We start from the raw sequence: 24,992 nt of genomic DNA, 5'->3' as shown, positions 1-24,992 counted from the left end.
TTCTACCCATTATTAACAACCACACTACTCAAATTCTTGGAAGTTCTATATATATGAACCAATTTAGAAACCTTGTTCTTGAATCACTAGAACTTCACTAGAGACATCTATTGTTGAGATGTAAAGAAGCTTTTTATTGAGCAGAAACTCATATATTAGTATGTGAGGTCCGAATCCTAGGTACTTTGAATAGGTATTAAATAATAAAAAATGTATATTTTCACCGAGTCGACCTCGCCGGCTTCAAATAACATCTACTTAAATTATCCTATTATTCTCATGTCCATGAATCACATGGCACATTATTGGTTCGCTGTAAAGCATCGACCAGTACTAATTTAGCCTTCGTCGAGTTGTAATGGACAAACATTAATGTTTAAAAATAAAACAACATTAATTATTTAAAAAGTAAAAAAAAACAATGAAAAAATGTGAAAAACTCATTTAAAAATTATAATTAAATTAATAAATCAGTTATCAAATAATTGTGTTAAAAATCGGTAAAAACTTATATATATAACTAACTAACTAACTAACTAATATGTATATATATAACTAACTAACTAACTAACCATCACGCCGCTTCCCCGCAGGGGTAGGCAGAGAGAATCGAACGCCACACCACTCTGTCCTTGCAAACATTCTTTGCCTCTTCTACATTCATGCATCTCCTCATACATACCCGACGATTATTACGACTCATGACCCGGCCGCTTTCAAGTATTTGACATACCTGATTGTGCCAAGTTTTCCTCGGTCGTCCTCTGCTTCTTTTTTAAACTACATTCGCCTCATAAATTTGTTTTATAAATAATATATATATATATATATATATATATATATATATATATATATATATATATATATATATATATATATATGTATATATATATATTTATATATATAAATATATATTTATATATATATATATATATATATATATATATATATATATATATATATATATATATATATATATATATATATATATATATATATATATATATATATATATATATATATATATATATATTATATATATATATATATAAATATATAAATATATATATATAAATATATATATATATATATATATATATATATATATATATATATATATATATATATATATATATATATATATATATATATTTATATATATATATATATATATATATATATAAATATATAAATATATATATATATATATATATATATATATATATATATATATATATATATATATATATATATATATATATATATATATATATATATATTTATATATAATCCACCTAAATCATTAACAATCAGCACTTACTTGTTTATTCATCTTCTGATCAAATTTCTATTATTTTATCGCCACTTTATCACTACTGCAATCCGATTATTGAATTTCACAATTAAATTCCACGATTGCAGATCTACATTCCAATGAAGTCGTTCGGTTGTATATATATATATTTATATATATAATATATATATATATATATATATATATATATATATATATATTATATATATATATATATATATATATATATATATATATATATATATATATATATATATATATATATATATATATATATATATATATATATATATATATATATATATATATATATATATATATATATATATATATATTTATATATATATATATATATAAATATATAAATATATATATATAAATATATATATATATATATATATATATATATATATATATATATATATATATATATATATATATATATATATATATATATATATATATATATATATTTATATATAATCCACCTAAATCATTAACAATCAGCACTTACTTGTTTATTCATCTTCTGATCAAATTTCTATTATTTTATCGCCACTTTATCACTACTGCAATCCGATTATTGAATTTCACAATTAAATTCCACGATTGCAGATCTACATTCCAATGAAGTCGTTCGGTTCATCAATAAGATGTTAACCGATACTAGAATTTAACCGATAACACAAAAATATGTTCAATCTACTTATCAAAATTATTGGAAAATCCCAGTTAGAATCTGAGTTAGTGGTGTGCAAACTATTTGATATTTAGCTCACTCCTTTCAACAACGTCATATATCAAAAATCGACAATTTTCAGTTGAACATGTTTTCAGAATGTTCAGAAAATGTACCATATCCCAGCAAAAGCGGCATATTTTTAACATAATATTTACCCGCTACAGAGCAGAAAGTGTTGTTTTTGCATTTTGAAGAAAAGGTATTGTTTAATTATTTTTTTTAAATACCCTAAATATTTTTCAAATGGAGAAAAAACCTTCAGGTTTTACCTAAAAAGATCTGTTGCACAGTAAAAAGTTCAAAAAGTGGCTTGATATTTATTTTTAATACATTTTATTATATTCTAAAACTTTAAAAACGATCTCCTGAAAAATCGAGTTTTTTGATATTTGACGTTGTTGAAAGGAGTGAGCGATGTATGAACTTGCGTCATCATTACGTGTTTTGGTGCAATGTCGTAAAAGGGGTGTAATTTTAACTGTACTCGTATCGAATATTGATTGATGTCATTAATCTATATAATTGTAGATATTCTCAATTACACTGATAAGAATTTCAATCTGAGAAATTGATTTACGATAGCAGTATTTGTATTTTCGACTTCGCCTTTTCGATTTCACCATGTGATAAAATTGTTTATTTGATTTCAGCTTACCACGCCAAGATTTCAGTTTTCTATCGCGAATTCCAAACGATGGATGATCTTGGATCTTCAACAAGTCTTGCAAGTTGACGTTCGAAAAGCGGAAGTGACAAAATGGAAAAAGCAAATAACAAGTGCTTCACAAAATGTACAATTAGTGATCATAGAAAGTATAAAAGTGAACAGAGACATATCAAGTGAAATAAACTGAGAAAAGTGAATTTAAAAAAACGTTGAATTTTGTCTCTTTTGTATTTTGAGGACTTGAATTTTATCCATTATGTCTGCTGTAGATTTTGATCAGTTTAGGGACCAAGAACTATACCAAACGTTGATGTTTTTCATCCTGTGGATAAAAAAGTGATACAAAGTTGAAACTAATAGCGAAAAGTGAATTTAAAACACGTTGAATTTTATGTTTTTTTTGTATTTTGTGGATATGAATTTTATCCATTATGTCTGCTGTGGATTTTGACCGGGTTTGGAAGATCGAGGACGATACCAAACGTTGGTGTTTTTCATCTTGTGCATAAAAAAAGTGAACAAAGACATATCAGGTGAAATAAACAGCGAAAAGTGATTTAAAAACACGTTGAATTTAGTCATTTTTGTATTTTGTGGATATGAATTATATCCATTATGTCTGCTGTAGATTTTGATCAGGTTTTGGTGACCGTAGACGTTGCCAAACGTTGATGCTTTTCATCCCGTGAATCAAAGTGAAATAAACAGCGAATATTGCATTTAAAATGCGTTGAATTTTATCTCTTTTGTATTTTGAGGATATCAATATTATCCATCATGACTTCTGTGGATTTTGATCAAGTTTTGGTCATGGTGGGAGATCGAGGACGATACCAAACCGTGAGATACCAAACCGTGATGTTTTTCATCCTGTGCATTCCTGCGACGATTCCTGTCGCATTTTTGGCCTTTTCAAACGTGTTCACGAATGCGACACCTGACCACTGGTGTCAACCCTCTCCGGAAATAAGAAATCTTAGCATATCGGACGCGGATATGAAGCATTTCACCATCCCGTTCAGAATAAGAGGCGACGGTGAAAAGGTTTATAGTAAGTGTACAATGTACGACACGAATTCTTCGAATATCTTTGACCATCTTTTAAACGCGGCTGAGAGAACATTTAGTGATATGAACACCGGTTCCGAATTGAGTGTGGAGAATATTAAAAAAATAGTCAGGAGGGACGTTTCCGTTGCTATTGCTGCTAAAGATGAACAATTAAATAGTGTGAACGACTTTAGGATAAGTGATGAGTGGAGAAGAACATTCGACAAAATGGTGGAGGACGGAGAACTGAAAACTAGGAAGTGTGAATATGGCTGGATTTATGACAGGACCTACTACGACTCTACATTGGTTACAGAAGTAAGTGTATTTTTTTTATTTTTTTTATTAAGATTAAAAACTTAAATTAAAACAATTAATACACATATTATGTTGTATTTGTGTACGAATAAAAATTGTAATTGAGGAAAGTTTTTACACAGCCAAAAACGAAGAAGATTTAATGTTTTTTCTTCTTCGAATAATGTTTATTTTTACAACATTTTGAGATTATCTCCAATTACAGGAGTTATTTTAAATTATAAATTATCTGGTCAAATTATAAGCCTAAATAATAAAAATGAAAATGATATTTTCTGACGTTTCTCATGTATGTGATTATAATCCAGGATTCGGACCTCACATACTAATAAAAGAGTTTCCGCTCAATAAAAAGCTTCTTTTCATCTCACCAATAGATGTCTCTAGTGAAGTTCTAGTGATTCACGAACAATGTTTAAAAATTGGTTCATATATATATATATAGAACTTCCAAGAATTTGAGTAGTGTGGTTGTCAATAATGGGTAGAATTGGTGAATGTTACACATGTGTAAAGTGATCACTTAAACCAGCCTATGACGGTCGTCAGCCCCGTAAATGCCCAGAATTCCATATTCTTCTTCATCTTTGATGAGATGTCAAAAAGTAATATAATTAATAGCCATGCGGTTACGAGAAAAAAGTAACTATATTAAGTTACATTTCCTTCGTGTTCATTCAATTATGGATGACGTGGCCAAATAACACGATCTATTTCGTTTCGGACTATTTCCATTCAATTATTTATAAATGATTTCGTATTTATATATTATATTTATAGATTATTTATCTAAACAATATTTTACAAGTCACTTTATGGCCATTTCAATGTCTCTCATTAAATTATGTCATTTGGAATGATGATCGAAATGACATAATTCGCACGCGTCATTAAAGCGCAGATTTGATAATAAACCTCGTTTAGGCCGTGCCAAATGGCCGGAGAAATACTCAAACAGCAGTTAACCTTCGATTCGCACTTGGCGACGATATCAGTGAGGCGATAAAACCTCGTGTTTGTATAATATCAACATAAAGTCATTAAACGTAAAAACATTACTAGATTTAATTATATTTTTTATTACTTTTTTAATGGTAACGACATTAATCGTTCGATATGGTTGTAATATATCATTCTTATGATGTGTTTTTATTGCTTTAAAAATTAATATGAAAAATCTGCTTTCTTCCCACCCCTCGTAGACCTTCTATTTTTCCTTTTATAATTATGATTTCCTTTCTTGATCTCGTATATTCAATCTGCCTCATTTTTTGCGATTTAATTCTCAAATCATATCCAACTAATCATGGGCAAGACATGTTGCATCAGAGATAGACATAGAGACCATGGTTTAATAAGACACTGTTATAATTTTAATAAGATGATTATTAAAACCCTTTGAAGGTGTATATTTTTACACAATTTTATGAGTTACCTTCAATTTGAGAAATCGCTCACTCCTTTCAACAACGTCATATCTCAAACATCGTCAATTTTCATTGCGCAAGTTTTGGGAATGCCCAGAAAATGTACTATATCTCTGCAAAAGTGGTATATTTTTAACTTAATATTTACCCAGCTACAGGGCAGAAAGTGTTGTTTTTGTATATTGAACTAAAGGTATTGTTTAGTAATTTTTTAAATATACTAAATATTTTTCAAATGGAGAAAAAAACATTCAGGTTTTACCTAAAAAGATCTGTTGCACAGTAAAAAGTTCAACAAGTGGCTTGATATTAATTTTTAATACATTTCGTTATATTTTTAAGCTTTAAAAACGATCTCCTGAAAATTCAAGTTTTTTTTATATTTTACGTTGTTGAAAGGAGTGAGCGATATGACTGATGATGTACCTTTAAGCATATATTATAATATGTCATTTTTCAAATGGAATAAAAGTGATTTTATACTTTGCATAAATATTTTTTGCGCGTTAGAATATCTAATGTCATTGAACCCTGTACCTGTTGTCAATTCATTTGGTTTTTTCATGTTAATGAAGATATTGATTTATAATATTCATATAAAAACATTAAATAATTCCTTCTTTTCTGCCTTCGAAATGAGGCCGACCCAGAAGGTAAAAATAGCCTTCCCGTCGTTCAGCATCAATCGACTGAGCAGGTAGAAATACCTTTCCCGTCCTTGGTGTGTTATCATCATCGAACCCTTATCCGCACCCCAATTGTGCATAGGCCACTGCATCATATAAACGCAGTGTTATCTTGATCTTTAACACATGAAGGAAAGGTGATCAGCCCTCCGCTTCAAGTAAAGCCACACCCCTCTGTCCTGAAATACACTCCTAGCTTCCTTCACATCCATAGATCTAGTCATGCATGCCCTCCGATTACGTAGACTTTCGACACCACCAGATTTTAGGTTCTGATTGATCTGATCGTGCCAAGTCTTTTTCGGCCGTCCTCGTTCTGCTCTCTCGTTTTCACATTCACCATTTCACATTCACATTACTTTCTTATTCATTCTTTCGTTATCCATCCGCTCCACATGTCCATACCACCTTAAACAATTTCCTTATACTTTTTTAACTATCCCTAGTTCAGACTTCGTTTTTAATTCTGTCCTTCAATGATTTTCACACATTCATCTGAGGGATCGCATTCCAACGGCGTTTGTTCTGCTTTCATCCTTCCTTTGCCCATTCCGTGTTTCGCTTCCATACATCATGTCGGTACTAGCACTCCGTTGTGAACCGCCAGTTTGGCTTCCATGGAAATATTTTTATTTGCAATCACTCTCAAAGCACAATTTGTTCTATTTCCTTCTCTGCTAAGCATGTTTACCAAAAATATGTTCATTGAAATTGTGTGATCAAACGGATCTGTCATGTGAAGAGGTGGGGCAAGTAAACAATGTTGCAGTCATCTCACGATGCCTGAAAAACTATACATGTAAAAACCCTGACATGAAGATCGACAGCAAAATTAGAATATATAAAACTTTTGTGCGACCAATCATGACATATGGGATCAAATGCAGAGCGGACACCGCAGTAACAAAAAACGCGCTAAGAGTGTCAGAAATGAAGATTCTAAGGAGCATATCTGGCAAGAATCTACGAGATAGAATAAGCAATACCAGGATAAGAGAAATATGCGAGATGGAAGATGTCGTTGGGCAGGAAGGCAACGAAGAAGACAATATGCACATGTGAGGAGAATGAAACCATTCAGACTCCCCCACATTGGACTACACGACCAACCCAAGGTAGACCACCAAAGAGATAGATTGACAGCTGGGAATCAACATCGTAAGAGGCTAATCCCTTTAAAAAAACAGGCCACAAGGCCTACACTAAAGAAAAAAGAAAAAAAGACGAAAAAGATGTTTATTGAAATGTAAATATAGTAAACAAGTACTCAATAATCGGTTTATTGTTCTCAAAATAGTCTATATTTAAATCACGTCCTAGTTACTTATCGCTATTTTAAGTGTGTATTTCTCGTAGGCCAATAGTGTAAGCCGATATCTCCCGCAGGGTCAAACATGTGTCAATCAAATCTCTAGCCAGCCAAATCGGCCAGCTGGTTCCACTCACTTCGTGTTTACATATAATAAAACCAAAGGCGGCCAGTGACTGGTTTTGTGGCAGAGCATTTCACTTCAAAAATTCAAAATATATCTTATTATTCTGTTCTCAAACGGCAGTGGGCAGGACATATAGCAGGACAAGATGGACCCCAAGGATTCTACGATAGAGACCTTGGGAGAACAAAAGAGGTGTCGGAAGACCCTAAAAGAGATGGTCTGACGATATTGTCGCTGTGGGAGGTATAAACTGGCTGTAAGCAGCAACCAACCGGAGGAAATGGAAAGAAGGGGAAGAGGGCTATATTCAGCAGTGGAGGTCAGAGGGCTTAAAAAGAAGAAGATTCTGTCAAGTGATAGTCATGTCAGGTCCCCCTGATATCGACTATCACTTGAGAGTAATTGTCCTTGTTTTGGGCAGCTCTAAACACAGCCTCAACGGTCCTGATCCCGGTGTATTTCAGGACAGAGGGGTGTGGCTTTTCATCCTCTCTGCCTACCCCTGCATGAAACGGCGTGACGGTAGTAGTACAAGTGTTTTTGGTAATCTAAATTGATGTTAAGTACTTGTCGGTTTAGTGTAGTGTTATTGTATGGGGTTATCGTCGAAATGACGCATGTATTTTTCATATTAATTGCGACTTATTGCTATTCAAACATTGTTATTGTATTTTACATGTAACAAATAGTATTTTCGTAATGAAATATTCCGTTTACTGTGAATTCTGATAAAAATAACTATTTTTTGCTCCATAAATTGCTTGACAACAAGTTTTTAATATTTTAAAGGAAGTGTAAGGTTTTAATAGCAGCAAACTTCACTGGAAATTTATAATTTTTTAGACGATGCGATCATTTGAGTTTTTGATTTTCTTATTCTAAGCTTATGGCATATCATCTCATTCCTATCACGCATTTCCAATTAAGTACTTATATATAAAAATTTAAAAACCCTACGAAAAACACTTAAAATGCGATATTTATACCGGTATTTCTGACCGACCATCGCCAATCCAAAAACCCTAAGAAATATTCAGTCTCAGATCAAAAATCGGCAATATTTTTGCCGGTATATCTAGGGATTTCGTATTCATCACATTTAAAAGCCCTATGAAATACACATAAAAGGCAATATTTTTACCGGTATTTCTAGGGATTTCGTATTCACACATTTAACAGCCCTATGAAATACACATAAAAGGCAATATTTTTACCGGTATTTCTAGGGATTTCGTATTCATCGCATTTAACAGCCCTATGAAATACACATAAAAGGCAATATTTTTACCGGTATTTCTAGGGATTTCGCATTCACACATTTAACAGCCCTATGAAATACACATAAAAGGCAATATTTTTACCGGTATTTCTAGGGATTTCGTATTCATCGCATTTACCAGCCCTATGAAATACACATAAAAGGCAATATTTTTACCGGTATTTCTAGGGATTTCGTATTCATCGCATTTAACAGCCCTATGAAATACACATAAAAGGCAATATTTTTACCGGTATTTCTAGGGATTTCGTATTCACCATATTTAAAAGCCCTATGAAATACACATAAAAGGCAATATTTGTACCGGTATTTCTCGGGATTTCTGACCCACTACCGCCAATCGTGTTTTACAAAGTTTCAAAGCCTTAAGAAAAACACCTAAAAGGCGATATTTGTACCGGTATTTCTCGGGATTTCTGACCCAACACCGCCAATCCTGTTTTTTTTTCGACCTATCGGGCTTCAGAAGGTAAGTAATAGTCGGTTGTTCGAATGATGAATAATTGAACTACGCATACATATCAGGCCTTTTTAGAAAAGAAATATTGGTGTTCTTATTGCTAATATACCTACATACCTATAAACACAAATATTTCAAATTTTTTTTTCGTAGACTTAAGTGGTTAATCTCTACTAGTATTTTCTTCAAGTTATCTTTGGGTCTTCCAGTGGCTACTTGGAGTACGTGCAGCCTGTCACTTTCGAACAAGCCAGCTCTTGTCATGTATCTTTTATGAGGGCTTCTCAAGTTATCCTTGGGTCTCCCAGTAGCTACTCGGAGTACGTTCAGGCTGTCACTTTCGAACAAGCCAGCTCTTGTCATGTATCTTTTATGAGGGATTCTCTTCAAGTTATCCTTGGGTCTCCCAGTGGCTACTCGGAGTACATTCAGGCTGTCACTTTCGAACACGCCAGCTCTTGTCATGTATCTTTTATGAGGGCTTCTCTTCAAGTTATCTTTGGGTCTTCCAGTGGCTACTCGGACTACGTTCAGGCTGTCACTTTCGAACAAGCCAGCTCTTGTCATGTAACTTTTATGAGGGCTTCTCTTCAAGTTATCATTTGGTCTTGAAGTACCTCCTCGCAGAATGTTCAGGCTGTCACTTCTGAAGATGTCAGCTCTTATCATGTCTTGTTGTATAATTTGTGAGGGCTTCTCTTCAAGTTATCTTTGGGTATCCAAGTGCCTACTTGAAGTATGTTCAGGCTGTTACTTTCAAACCTCTTGTCGTGTCTGACTGCATATTCTGTGAGGACTTTCACCAAGAGATTCCAGATGGACTGTTCAAGATGTACCAGGTTGATGAACAACCCTTATTGATTGGAGAGACAAGAAAAAAAATATACTCCTGATAATATTAAGACTTGATTCTTGTTGTGTGATAAGATTGTGGACGATGAACAGTAAGGGATTGCTAGTTATTTGAACTTGGTTTATTCTATATACTAGGAGCTCTAAGTGAGTTGCTTCTTTTAGGGAGAGACTAATCTAGAATGACGCTTGCCAGACTACGTGGGTGTTCACACGGTTCCAGGATATTATTGTCAGCAATTTACCCACATTCCTTACAATTCTAAGACTTTTTGTATTTTTTATAGCTGGATCTGGTCTGCGACAACAACTGGCTTCCACAGACGAGCACAGCCCTGTTTTACGTGGGATCTCTATTTGGAAATGTAATTTTCGGCTGGGTGGCAGACAGGTACAAAACAGGTTACTTCATAATTTTATAATCCATTAAACATCAAACTTTTTCTCTTTCTTCTCCGTCTTATTCCTCATTACTGAAAGTTGTGACCCTTGTGGAAGCAATGACTTTTCTCCAGTTATCCCTTGACTGCGCTGCACTTAGCGTTCCAACCACCGAGGTTCCTGCTGCTGACTTAACTTGATCGATCCATTGTGTGGGGCAATCTTCCTATCCCTCTTTTCCCCTCCAGGCTGCCGATCACAACCAGTCGTTCCAGGCTATTCTCGTTGGCACGCGCAACATGTCCAAAGAACTGGAGAATCCGTCGGAAACAGACATTGGCCAGAGTCAAGCCATCCAAGGGTAGTTCCTGGCGAATGGACGCGTTGGTGCGTCTAAACATCAAACAATACAAAGAAATGAGCAGCATAGTCAACGTGGAAATCCAAATGATATAAACATACCCAAGCAAAATTGAAATCTTCGTTCAACTTTTATCATTTTAAAGACAGTACCCAACAGAGCTCTATCAAAACAATTTTGGAAGTTAATGAACTTATCATCATGCCGTTCTGCAGGAGTAGACAGAGAAGATAGAATGCCACACTACCCTGTATTTACAAACATTCTTTACCTTTTCCATATTCATGGATGTCCTCAAATATACAGGCTGATTATTTAGACTCTTGACCTGTTCACTGTCAAAAAATTGCGGTAACTTTTTGATATTTTATTTTTTGATATTTTACACACAAATTTTTTGGTCTTTTGTGCTTCCGTTTTAGTTATAACTAAATTCGCCTTATATATATTTATTTTATCACTTCTTATTTATTTATTTTTATTCTTTATTTGTATACATCTATTGAAATCACAATTTATACATATTTAGAACTTTTTTTTTCAGAGACCCACCAAGCCACCTTGTGTGTCTTGTCGGTGGAGTTCTTTTTTAATACATTTTTTATTATTCATCATTATTTGTTATTCACTCTTCATTGTTTCCAAATTTCCAAACCATCTCAACACACCTTTCTTTATTTTACGATAATGCTTATCTCAGCTCTAAATTCATTCCTTACATGTCATCATTCGAACATCTCACTAACATCGTTTTGATTTTGATCATCAAATTTATATTTGAGAGTACACTATTTAAAAAAAACACAAACATAAATATGTACAGTAATATTTTGAGGTGTGGTAAATGTTATATTTTCAAAACCTGCAGTTAATTTGGGTTTCAATTTGTAGATGGGGCAGACGAAGATCCATGTTGCTGATGATTTTCTTGGAAGTAATCGTCTCTATAGCGACATGTTTCGCCAAGGATTACAACACTTATATGGTGTTCAGAGCTTTGGGAGGGTTGTTTTTTCCAGCCCTTTACCAAATTCCCTTCATCCTTGGAATAGAAATGATGGGGCCAAGCCATAGAACATTTGCAGGTAATGTGATTCAATTCGCAGGGAAAAAACCCCGTTCATGAAATTATTTTTTTTTACGGTGAATCAGGATTTTATGTCTACCTCCGTAGTGTAATGGTCAGCACGCTCGGCTACCGTTCTGGAGGTCCCGGGTTCGATTCCCAGGGGGGTTTAATAAATATAAGTGATTTTTTCACTGTAATATTTATTCAATATTACCTTGGACTGGTACCTGAAGCGGAGTGCTGATCACCTTTCCTTCATGTGTAAACGATCAAGATAACACTGCATTTATATGAAGCAGTGCCCTATGCACCATTGGGGTGCGGATAAAGGTTTAATGATTAAAATTAATGGTGAATCAGAATTATTTTAAAATTAAAATATAACTTTGTTTTCAAATCTCTATAAATATTTTATTTTAACTTAATTATAATATCTACCGGTTTCAAAGCTAACCGATTCTTTTTAAGACTGATTAATACTAAAACACTATCTACTTGATAAAATTCACAAATTTTTCGCCGCTTGGCAAAAGAGCTTGGGTATATCTCAAGTGGCTTTGTTTTTTGTGTTGATTAGCAGTTACAGCCAAAAGGGATCAGAGATATTGAGTGATTGGAAATATATTTAATAATGGACTTTTAGAAAAATATTTTACTTATGTAATTATTAGTTGTACGTTATTATTAATTGCTTTTTAAAAAAAATTATAAAATGTAGTAATCGTCCTGACGAAGAGACGGGTACGTTTCGAAACCGGTATACTAAAATCTCGTTGATTGGTTATATACTGACAATACTTCATGTTGATATTAATTATAGGGATGCTGATTTGTATGTTCTTTGCTGGAGGAATGTCGATTTTGGCTCTTCTGGCATATCTGATTAGGGACTGGTTTAGATTATCCATTGCCACCAGCGTTCCGTTCCTGATGCTGTTTAGGTAATTGTGTTATTATTTGATTTATTTCTTTAATTAGCTTATATTACACTAATTTAAACTATTATTTACTTTAAATTTACATTATATATATATATATATATATATATATATATATATATATATATATATATATATATATATATATATATATATATATATATATATATATTTAATATATATATATATATATATATATATATATATATATATATATATATATATATATATATATATATATATATATGTATATATATATATATATATATATATATATATATATATATATATATATATATATATATATATATATATATATATATATATATATATATATATATATATATATATATATATATATATATATATATATATATATATATATATATATATATATATATATATATATATATATATATGTGTGTGTGTTCTTTCCTCACTCATTCGTTCTACGTGTCCAAACCATCTCAACACACCTTTCTTAATTTTATTGATAATGCTTAGTATAGATATTGCTTAAATTTAATTTATATTTAAAGCACTAACTTTGTGATTTTCCATTTTATAATTCAAATGCAACTTTGTTTTAAAATCACTATAAATATTTTATCACAACTTAATTACAATGTCTACCGGTTTCGAAGCTAACCGCTTCTTTATCAAGTCTTGATAAAGAAGCCGTTTGCTTCGAAACCGGTTGACATTATAATTAAGTTATAATAAAATATTTATAGTGATTTTAAAACAAATTTGCATTTTAATTATATAATGCTTAAATAGTTTTGTTGAGTAATTTTTGGTTGTAGCTATTACTGGATCATCCCGGAGTCTCCGAGATGGCTGTTGAGTCGTGGTCGATTGGATGAGGCTGAGGAGATTCTGCAAACCATGGCTAGGTACAATGGAACAAAGATACCAAAACGGCTACTTCATCAATTGCACGTGAGTTGAAAACATTTAAAAAGGGTATTTTCACATTTCGCTCACTCCATTCAAGAACGTCATAAATCAAAAAACTTGATTTTTCAGGAGAACGTTTTTATATAATACAATGTATTAAAAATAAATATCAAGCCACTTATTGAACTTTTTACTGTGCTTATAATGTTTATGATGTATCGCTCACTCCTTTCAAGAAGATCAGGAGATCGTTTTCAGGAGATCGTTTTTAATGTTTAAAAATATAATACAATGCATTAAAAATAAATATCAGGCCACTTATTGAACTTTTTACTGAGCAACAAATATTTTTAGGTAAAACCTGAAGGTTTTTTCTCCATTTGAAAAATATTTAGTATATTTCAAAAAATAATTAAACAATACCTTTTCTTTAAAGTGCGAAAACAACATTTTCTGCACTGTAGCGGGTAAATATTATGTTAAAAATATGCCTCTTTGCTGGGATATAGTAAATTTTCTGGGCATTCCGAAAACATGCTTAACTGATAATTGACGATTTTTTATTTATGACATTCTTGAAAGGAGTGAGCGATATGTTGTAGGAGTTCTAGATAATTGAGTACCGTAGAACTATATTTGAATCTGTATTTGGTCTATAATAATGAACGTATCAACATGATTCATTGTTTCCCTGACAGGTGACACTTATTGTCACGATACATTCATTATTGTAGACCAAATACAGATTTAAATCTCTTTTTTGTACTGGGCTCAAGTAACACATCAAAGTTCAAGTAGCCCCGTTCTACGGTAGTGTGGTTGTCAATCATGGGTAGAATGGTGAATGTTACATGTGTGTAAAGTGATCACTTATCCAGCCCAAAAGCCCTGTAAATACTCACATTTCTATATTCTTCTTCATCTATGTTGAGATGTCACAATGCTAGTTTAACAATTATTCATATGCTAGTTTGAGTGCTATTTCTGATGATATTTTTCTCTTCTTCATCTCTCTTATGATATCCACAAAATATTCCTGTTAAAAGAATCTTCCCACGGGGATTTAACCCAGAAAATTATGAACAAAGGCTTTCAGGTTGTTTTTGGCTGGTTTAAAGATATTGCTTCAAAGCCAATGTACAAATATATGGGTCGCCTACTTTCAAAATCTGCCAGATCCAATTTGATAAGATTTTCAAATATATACTCTATTAATCGGTCAGGAGTCGTAATAATCGTCGGGTATGTATGAGGAGATGCATGAATGTAGAAGAGGCAAAGAATGTTTGCAAAGACAGAGTGGTGTGGCGTTCGATTCTCTCTGCCTACCCCTGCGGGGAAGCGGCGTGATGGTTAGTTAGTTAGTTAGTTACTCTATTGGAATACCAATTGTGGGTTTTATTGTTTAAAATATTTATTACTTGAAAACCCTGCTAAAAATTACTTAAAAACAGCATTGTATTTCAAATTTCCCTTATATTCATAGAACTTGCCTTCTGACACATATCGGCCAATCAGAGAGCGGGGAAATCAGAGAGCGGGGATAGGTCAAAAATTAAGATGACATCATTATCGGTTTGTGTCTCGTGTTTTTTTTAAATACTGAATAATTTTATGGGAATGAAAAAAATGGGAAAATTCTCTATTTCATAATATTTTATCTAAAGACAGACAAATCTTTTAAACATAAATGTTACCCGGAGAATTTTACATTTTTTGTAAAATCGCCTTACATGGATCTGGCGGATTTTGAAAGTAGGCGACACATATTAAAGTTCAATAAACAAATAAATATTTTTTTCTAGGATGAAGCTAGCGCTGTCTCTCCGCTTATTAAAAGCGAAAATACACAAACAACGTCATCTAGAAATGGCATCGTCAAGAAATCAGACAACGTATTCAAAAATATGATCAAATTGGATTCCATGAGCCCAAAAGATGCGGAAAATGATACAGCTTTCAAGAAAACCTTGGATAATGAGCGATACGAGAAAAAACGTGGATCTGGTAGTGGAATTGATGAAGGAACTGAATTACGAAAGCTTGAAAACAAAACCTGGATCAGAAGACCTTCAACATACCCATCAGTTAACACTGTCTTAGATCAAAGGACCAGTGTAAAAACAGAGAAAGACGATACAGAAAATGAAGAGGAAAGAGGAGATGATAATAAAGACATAGTGAAGTGTGTTGAAAATGTAATAGAATCTAGGAATGATGAAAGAAGAAATAGACTAGTATTCGAAAGCCAAAATTCTGAAATTGTCAAAAGTGAATGTGTCTTAAATTTAAAGGGCAAGGGTATGAAATCAATTTATTTGCAAACAGCTCCCGTTGCGAGTCTCACAGCGGAAAAACAGGAAGCCACGATGTTTGACATTTTCCGGTACCCCAATATCAGGAAGAAGTTCTTCCTCCTGACGTTCGACTGGATAGCCAACGCTGTTGTGTACAATGGCCTCAGTTATAATGCTACCAACTTGGGAGTCAACGATTTCCTGGCGTTTTTTATAGGTAAGAATAAACTATCCAATATTTACAGCATTTTGAGTGTGTGCAAATATTTGTTCACAAAATCTGGATTATCTCCAATTACAAATATAAATTATCTGGTCAAATTATAAGGTTGAATAATAAAAATGATAATGATATTTTCTGGCATTTCTCATGTGAGTGATAATAATCCCGGATTCAAACCTCACATACTAATAAAATAGTTTCTGCTCAATAAAAAGCTTCTTTTCATCTCACCAATAGATGTCTCTAGTGAAGTTCTAGTGATTCAAGAACAATGTTTCAAAATTGGTTCATACATATAGAACTTCCAATAATTTGAGTAGTGTGGTTGTCAATAATGGGCAGAATTGGTGAATGTTACACGTGTGCAAAGCGATCACTTTAACCAGCCTTTGACGGTCGTCAGCCCCGTAAATGCCCAGACTTCCATATTCTTCTTCATCTTTGATGAGATGTCAAAAAAAATAATATCCAATATTCTTTGCTTGTGGTCTATCATGGCTGGCTAAGTACCTAATTTAAGGGTGTATATATAAAAAATAAAATTCAGTATGCAACTGGCTGCCCGAGAAGCCACTTGTGTATTCTGCAATTTTTTTTCTTTATAATTAATAGAATGGATTTTTGTTGAGAGGTTTGGTTTTTAAACTGGGAACATTGTTTCTACAGACTGTCAATTTGACAGTTCACTCACTCCTTTCAAGAAGGTCATAAATCAAAAATCGTCAATTTTCAGTTGTGAATGTTTTCGGAATGCCCAGAAAATGTATTTTTATTTACCCGCTACAGGGGGGAAATTGTTGTTTTTGCATTTTGAAGAAAAAGGTATTGTTTAATTATTTTTTTAAATATACTTAATATTTTTCAAATGGAGGAAAACCTTCAGGTTTTACCTAAAAAGATCTGTTGCACAGTAAAAAGTTCAATAAGTGGCTAGTAATTTATTTTTAATACATTGTATTATTTTTTTAAACTGAAAAAACGTTCTGAAAAATCAAGTTTTTTGATTTATGACGTTCTTGAAAGGAGTGAGCGAGTTGCATTTGATTTGTAATAAGTACGTTTTGGCATTTCACCATGAATAGACTGACGTCAGAACAGCGCTTGCAAATTCTGCAAATTTATTCCGAAAACAATATTCAGCTTAATCCACTTTTTCTACACAAAATTTTGTTCACCGATGAGGCACGTCTTTAGTTAAATGGCTACGTCAATAAGCAGAATTGCCCATTTTGGACTGAAGAAAGCCCAGAAGCTCTTGTAAAGACGCCCATACATCTATTAAAAGTCACTGTTTGGTGTGCTTTATGGACAGGTGGAATCATTGGCCCATATTTTATTAAAGACGAAGCCAGCCAGAATGTTACGGTCAATGGAAAGCGCCACAGAACCATGATAACTGACTTCTCCGTACCTCAGTTGAATGGCATTGATGTGACAGAGTTGTGGTTTAAACAAGATGGCGCAACATGCCACACGGGGGGGTTCCACCACCAATTTAATGTGGGAAATTAGAATTTGTATACCTATAAATAAAACATCCTTTAAGTATATTTAAAAATAATGGTTCTTAGCCCTTTCCGGCCCCTCAAAATTAAAAAAAAAATCTAGGTAGACAGTTACGTTCCAAATGGAAAAAGATCTTTTGTCCTCTGCTCCACATACTGTTGTAATAGATACGAGTGACAAAAATGTAAGCTTGGAATTTAAATAAATAATACTAATGATGAAAAAAATTTCGAATAACATCCGATATGGGACTTAGGAGCAAAAAATCGATGTCGAATGAGATTCGACATTGGACCAGTAAGGGTTAGTCATGGCCATTTTTAACAGATGAATAATATTGTTTACATTTTAAAAATCAATTACGAATCAATGTACTCATGCATACACACATTCAAAATAGAAAAACTATTGAATATTTACACAATTTGATAAATCGATACTCGTTAATATAAAAAAAAAAAACTAACTAACCATCACGCCGCTTCCCCGTAGGGGTAGGCAGAGAGAATCGAACGCCACACCACTCTGTCTTTGCAAACATTCTTTGCCTCTTCTACATTCATGCATCTCCTCATACATACCCGACGATTATTACGACTCCTGACCCGGCCGCTTTCAAGTATTTGACATACCTGATTGTGCCAAGTTTTCCTCGCTCGTCCTCTGCTTCTTTTTCCAACTACATTCGCCTCATAAATTTGTTTAACCATTCTTTCTTCACTCATACGCTCCACAAACCATCCAAACCATCTCAACACACCTTTCTTAATTTTATCGATAATGCTTATCTCAGCCTTACATTTTTTCCTTATTTAATCATTTGAACATCTATCAAACATCGTTTTGCCACACATTCGTCTGAGCGATCGCATTTCGACTGCATTCAGCCTGCTTTCATCCTTCTTTTGCCAACTCCATGCTTCGCTTCCATACATACTCGTTAATATTCCATTGAAAAATATTACTAAATGTATTCATACCGAGAAACATAATAAAAAATATATATCATTAATCAACAGTTCCAAGGTTGTTCACTTCGACTTTGTGCTTATAGCAAAAAAATATTTATATTAGAGAAAAAGTAATCTTTCCATTGCATACAAAAAATCTTGTCTAAGACCACTTTTTTGTGTGTATTAATGTAGACACGACTAGTTTCAAGAAATGCAGATGCAGCAACTCATGAAACTAATGGAGTTTACATGAATAAACTTAAAAGTGGTCTTATACAAGTGTTTTAATTTTATTATTATAATAAATCCCTGGACCTCCGTGCTGGTCCCGGGTCCCGGGTTCGATTTTCAGGGGGGGCGATAATAAATATTAATGATTTTACACTGTAATATTTATTTAATATTACCCTGGACTGGTTCCTAAGGCGCAAGAGTGATCACCTTGCCTTCATGTAAGTAATGATCAAGATAACACTGCGTCAATTCGATGCAGTGCCCTATGCACCATTGGGTGCGGATAAGGGTTATAAGTAATAAATTATAATAAATACATATTAAAAAGACTAATGCAATATGGATGTTCAATAATGGGCAGAATGTGTAGCGTTACACAGGTGCAGCATAGTGATCAGTTAAGCCAGCCAAATACAGGTTGTGACTTGGAGGATATTTACTGTGGGCTATAGTAAATATCTAATAATATAATGAAATAAGGTAAAAGCATTAGAGGGCATCTAGTGCTTTAAGTTGACAGGCTTTTCTTGACTGTCTTTTGAATGTGACTTCCATCGTAACTGTCTTATAGTATGTTATCCATCTTAACTGTCTTTTGAAAGTGACTTCCATCTTGACCGTCTTTGTAATGTAACATTTCAGCTGCAGCAATAGAAATCCCCTCCTATATGTTATCTTGGTGGTTCATGGACCGCTGGGGAAGACGATGGGTGCTCTGCATCGCCCTGGCAACTGGCGGAATCGGATGCCTCTCCTGCATGTTCGTGCCTGAAGGTAAGGAAGCAGAAAAAACTCACAAACTAACAGGACTAGGCAGAGATATCGCTCACTCCTTTCAACAACGTCATTTATCAAAATACTTGATATTTCAGGAGATCGTTTTTAAATTTAAAAATACTATCAAATGTATTAAAAATAAATGTCAAGCCACTTATTGAACTTTTTACTGTGCAACAGATCGTTTTAGGTAAAACCTGAATGTTTTTCCTCCATTTGAAAAATATTAAGTAATTTATTATTAGATTAAAACCAATATTTTTAGCTTTTCCACTTTTTTATTTGACCAGCGACCGGGTTTCGTCGTTACCGACATCATCTGATGATGTCGGTAACGACGAAACCCGGTCGCTGGTCAAATAAAAAAGTGGAAAAGCTAAAAATATTGGTTTTAATCTAATAATAAATTAAAAATGCAATTCCATCACGAAGTGTCAGTGGATAATATAAATCTATTAAATATTAAGTATATTTAAAAAATTACTAAACAATACCTTTTCTTCAAAATGCAAAAATGACACTTTCTGCCCTGTAGCGGGTAAATATTAAGTTCAAAATATGCCGCCTTTGCTGGGATATAGTACGTTTTCCGGGCATTCCGAAAACATGCACAACTGAAAATTGACGATTTTTTATATGTGATAAGGATTGATATGTATTTACCTGCACTGATTTAAGTTTTGTACTGATATTTCTTGGTGGATCTGTATTTTGTATAATAAACCAACAACTAAATTGTTTTTTCCATTTTTATTTTATTTATCCAGTGAATGGATTTTGTCATTACCGACATCAATCTAATGATATCGGCAATGACGAAACACGGTCATTGGTCAAATAAAATAAAAGATGTAAAAACTGTATAGTTGGTGTTTTACAATATTATAAATCCATGAACCTGAAGCCTAGCACTAATCGCTCTGCCTTCATCACGTCAAGTTTACATCCCGTCCATTCGATGGGGTGCCCTATGCACCATTTGTGCTTGAATACGGGTTAGAAGAATACCCAAAAACTAGCATTTTTGTTGTTGTCATAAACTTTGTACAATATTTTTTATTTATTTTACATACTAATGTATGGAAGCGAAGGATAGAGTTGGCAAAAGAAGGATGAAAGCAGACTGAATGCAGTCGAAATGCGATCCCTCAGACGAATGTCTGGCAAAACGATGTTTGATACATGTTCGAATGATGAAATAAGGAAAGAATGTAAGGCTGAGATAAGCATTATCGATAAAATTAAGAAAGGCGTGTTGAGATGGTTTGGACATGTGGAACATATGAGTGAAGAAAGAACGGTTAAACAAATTTATGAGGCGAATGTAGTTGGAAAAAGAAGCAGAGGAAGACCGAAGAAAACTTGGCACAATCAGGCCATGTCAAATACTTTAAAGCGGCCGGGTCAGGAGTCGTAATAATCGTCGGGTGTGTATGAGGAGATGCATGAATGTAGAAGAGGCAAAGAATGTTTGCAAAGACAGAGTGGTGTGGCGTTCGATTCTCTCTGCCTACTCCTGCGGGGAAGCGGTGTGATGATTAGTTAGTTAGTTAGTTTATTTTACATACTTTGTTATTTTTTTCAGAGCGAGTCTGGATAACTGTGGTACTGGCAATGATTGGAAAATTTGGCGTTGCCGCTTCATTTTCGGTCTTCTACGTATTCGTTGGGGAACTGTTTCCTACCGTCCTGAGGTCTCAAGCCATGGGGCTGTCTTCATTGCTGGTCAGCGTTGGACTCCTCTCATTTCCTTACATCCTTCAGCTGGTAAACACACAATTGCTTGTTCATATCGTAAGTGGTACAGGAGAAAGTGACCAACTACCAAAACGTAAAATGTTCAGGAGGGCCATTAAAGTCACTTTTGCTTGGCAAGAAAATAAACACCAATGCAGTTAGTCATTTTTACCAAGTCAATATATTATACTTCCAAGTTTAAAATCCTTTGGGATTTTTTCGGGGCAATATTAAGCTAGTAAGATGGCAAATAGTCAATGATCACGTTTTTGTTAAACAATGCACTTGGTCACTTTCTCCTGTATGACTACGATGTGTTTTATTTTATTTAATATGAATTTTTGTCTTACTTTCTCCTTTCAAAATATTTATTTAGTTTTTATTATTACAAAACAAATTTACGAGGCAAATGTAATTGAAAAAGGAGCAGAGGAAGACCGAGAAAAACTTGTCACGATCAAGTATGCCAAATACTTGAAAGCGGTCAGGTTAGGAGTCGGAACAATCGGCTAGTATGTATGAGGAGATGCATGAACGTGGAAGAGGCGAAGAATGTTTGCAAAGACAGAGTGGTGTGGCGTTCTATTCTCTCTGCCTACCCCTGCGGAGAAGCGGCGTGATGGTTAGTTAGTTAGTTCGTTAGTTAGTTATTATTACAATTTTTACAACATACTTTTATCAAAAGAAAAACTACTGCTAACTTCTTCGTCCCTTTCTTATTCCTTATTACTGAGGGTTGTGAGCCTTGTTGAAGCAATGAATCTTCTCCAGTTATGATGCCTTGACTGCGCTGCACGTAGCGCTCCAACCACCGAGATGCCTGCTGCTGCCTTAACTTGATCGGTCCATCGTGTGGGGATCTTCCTCTCCCTCTCTTCCCCTCCAGGCTACCATCCACAACCAGTCGTTCCAGGCTATCCTCATAATAGGGGCAACGTGCCAAAGAACTGAAGAATCTGTCTTGTACTACTTACATCTTCAAACCCTTATCGGTACATCAATGGTGCATAGGGCACTGCATCAGATAAACGCAGTGCTATCTTGATTGTTAACACATAAAGTAAAGGTGATCAGCCCTCTGCTTCAGATACCAGTCCAGGGTAATATTGAATAAATATTTGTGTGAAAAAATCACGTATATTTATTTGACCCCCCCTGGGAATCGAACCTCCAGAATGGTAGCCTAGCGTGCTGACCATAACACTACAGAGGCGGACACAACTACGGACTACTAACATACTTAGCCAAATCCTCTACCCACATAAAACATATGGAATCCGCAAACTACCAACAGGCAATTGTTGGGTGCCAACTCCCTTCCATTCTCTTCTTCACGAAGATACATGATAAAAAAAGTTTCGAAGTGCTAACAAATACCCGTTAAAAACGTTTAAAAAACTGTTTTATTGGCTCTGAACTCAGGAATAAATTAAATATCAGGATGACTTAAAAAAACAGATTTACCTTAAATTTTTTTTTGAATTTCACCAAGATCAGGTCTTCCAAGACTTTTTGCTTAGTTGGCATAAGAATACAATAGCCTTTGTAAAATGTGCTGATTCTTTGTTCTCCTTTCAGTCTCAATACTCCAAGGTCCTTCCGCTCATCGTGTTGGGAGTTCTCTCCCTGTCTGCATCGCTGGTCTCCATGTTTCTTCCAGAGACGCTCAACACGCCAATGCCGCAGTCCTTGGAAGACGGAGAAAACTTTGGGAAAGACTTCCAGATCTTCAGTATGCCGAAAAGAAGAAATAAGATGGACTGCGAGACGTAACCCTGGAACAAATCCAATGGAAAAAATTGGACGTCTTTGACTACCTTACCAAGTTATATCCCTTCAAATGTGTCTTCTGAAAATTAGCCATTTGTCACTCACACCTTTTAGATTTTAGGAACACTCAATTCTCAACATAGACGAAGACGAATATGAAAGTCTGTCTGGGGTTCGCATGTCCTGAAATACACTTCTAACTTTCTCCGCATTAATATACATCTCTTCTTCTCCTAACCCTTGTCCGCACCCCAATGGTGCATAGGGCACTGCATCGTATAGAATAGAAGCAGTGTTACCTTGATCGTTAAATACACGAAGGAAAGGTGATCAGCCTTCCGCTTCAGGTACCAGTCCGGGGTCATATTAAATAAATATTATACTGAAAAATCACAAATATTTATTTTGACCCTCTTGGGAATCGAACCCGGGACCTCCAGCATGGTAGCCTAGCACGCTGACCACTACACTATGGAGGCGGACATCTAGCCATATTATCATATAGACCTTGGACATGACCAGATTTAAAGTTTTTATTCATTTTGTTTTGCCAAGTCTTTCTTAATATTTCAATAAATGAAAACTTTTAATAATTTAAAAAAACATTAAAATGCCCTTCTACAGCTTTTAGTAGTGGGAAAGGTAGAGGGCAGACAGGGTTTGGGGCGTAAAGAACGTCATGGCTTAAAAATCTTGGACAGTGGTTTGGAACACCGGAGGCATCAACCCTCATCAGGCTGGTCCAGGGTCGTGTGGAGTTTGAAGAGATGGTCGCTAACCTCCGAAAGGAGTGGTATGAGAAGTAGAAGAAATTAAGAAAAACAGTATACATTGAATGCCATAATTTTCTGTAAAAGATTATTTTATTGATATCTCAACATACTTATAACCCTTATCCGCACCTAATGGTGCATAGGGCACTGCATCAAATTGACGCAGTGTTATCTTGATCATTACTTACATGAAGGCAAGGTGATCACTCTTGCGCTTCAGGAACCAGTCCAGGGTAATATTAAATAAATATTACAGTGTTAAATTACTAATATTTATTTTCACCCCCCCCTGGGAATCGAACCCGGGACCTCCAGCACGGTAGCTAAACACGTTGACCATTACACCACGGAGGCGGACAATCCCAACAGAGAAATATGCGTGAAGTGCGTAAACATAGGTGAAGAAAAATATGAAAGTCTGGGGATTTATAAGGTGTACGATCTATTATCACAGGCTAGTTTAAGTGATTAATTAGTACACATGTAACATTCACCATTTTACCCATGATTGACAACTACACTACTCAAATTTCAGAAGCTATATTTAGACCGGAATGGCGAAGGAGGTGTCATTTGTTGCTGCAAACCAATCCACAAGATTGGGACCACAGAAGAAGATTCATGATTCAATTGGTACATTGAGGCCAAGACACATCTTCATACTGGGAAATGATACTAATAGGGAAGCAAGTCAATTGATAAATTTGCAATATAGGCAGTTGCACCATTTTGCTGCAAACAAATTTCCAAAATGTTTAGTCTTGTCTTTCTTTTTCTCTTCTGTGCATCTCATGTCAGGTCTCCCTGACATCGATTATCACTTGAGAGTAATTGTCCTTGT

The 24,992-nt window shown here is 34.1% G+C and overlaps 1 protein-coding gene across 1 annotated transcript; it reads left to right on the top strand.

The window, feature by feature from the left end:
• The first annotated feature begins 329 nt into the window (after positions 1-329).
• LOC148303863 (organic cation transporter 1-like) lies at positions 330-24,519 on the top strand. Its single transcript, XM_088269268.1, has 10 exons — positions 330-500; positions 2,708-4,092; positions 10,520-10,623; positions 11,866-12,059; positions 12,864-12,984; positions 13,788-13,923; positions 15,687-16,395; positions 19,737-19,868; positions 21,457-21,638; positions 23,187-24,519. The coding sequence occupies exons 2-10, from the start codon at positions 3,502-3,504 to the stop codon at positions 23,379-23,381; spliced, it is 2,364 nt and encodes a 787-aa protein (XP_088125394.1). The 5' UTR covers positions 330-500; positions 2,708-3,501; the 3' UTR covers positions 23,382-24,519.
• Positions 24,520-24,992: the final 473 nt, after the last annotated feature.

This window comes from Brachycentrus maculatus, unplaced genomic scaffold (assembly GCF_059751285.1).
Source record: "Brachycentrus maculatus isolate JH-2025_06_01 unplaced genomic scaffold, ASM5975128v1 h1tg000343l, whole genome shotgun sequence".
Lineage (NCBI taxonomy): Eukaryota > Metazoa > Arthropoda > Insecta > Trichoptera > Brachycentridae > Brachycentrus > Brachycentrus maculatus.
The sequence above is the reverse complement of the archived record's forward strand: the minus strand, read 5'-3'. Positions and strand labels throughout refer to the sequence as shown.

Excerpts from the sequence above, each read along its gene's own strand:
- LOC148303863 (XM_088269268.1), top strand. The coding sequence starts at position 3,502 with ATGACTTCTGTGGATTTTGATCAAGTTTTGGTCATGGTGGGAGATCGA. Across the intron at positions 4,093-10,519 it reads ACTCTACATTGGTTACAGAA|CTGGATCTGGTCTGCGACAA; the intron begins GTAAGTGTATTT and ends TATTTTTTATAG. Across the intron at positions 10,624-11,865 it reads TTCGGCTGGGTGGCAGACAG|ATGGGGCAGACGAAGATCCA; the intron begins GTACAAAACAGG and ends TTCAATTTGTAG.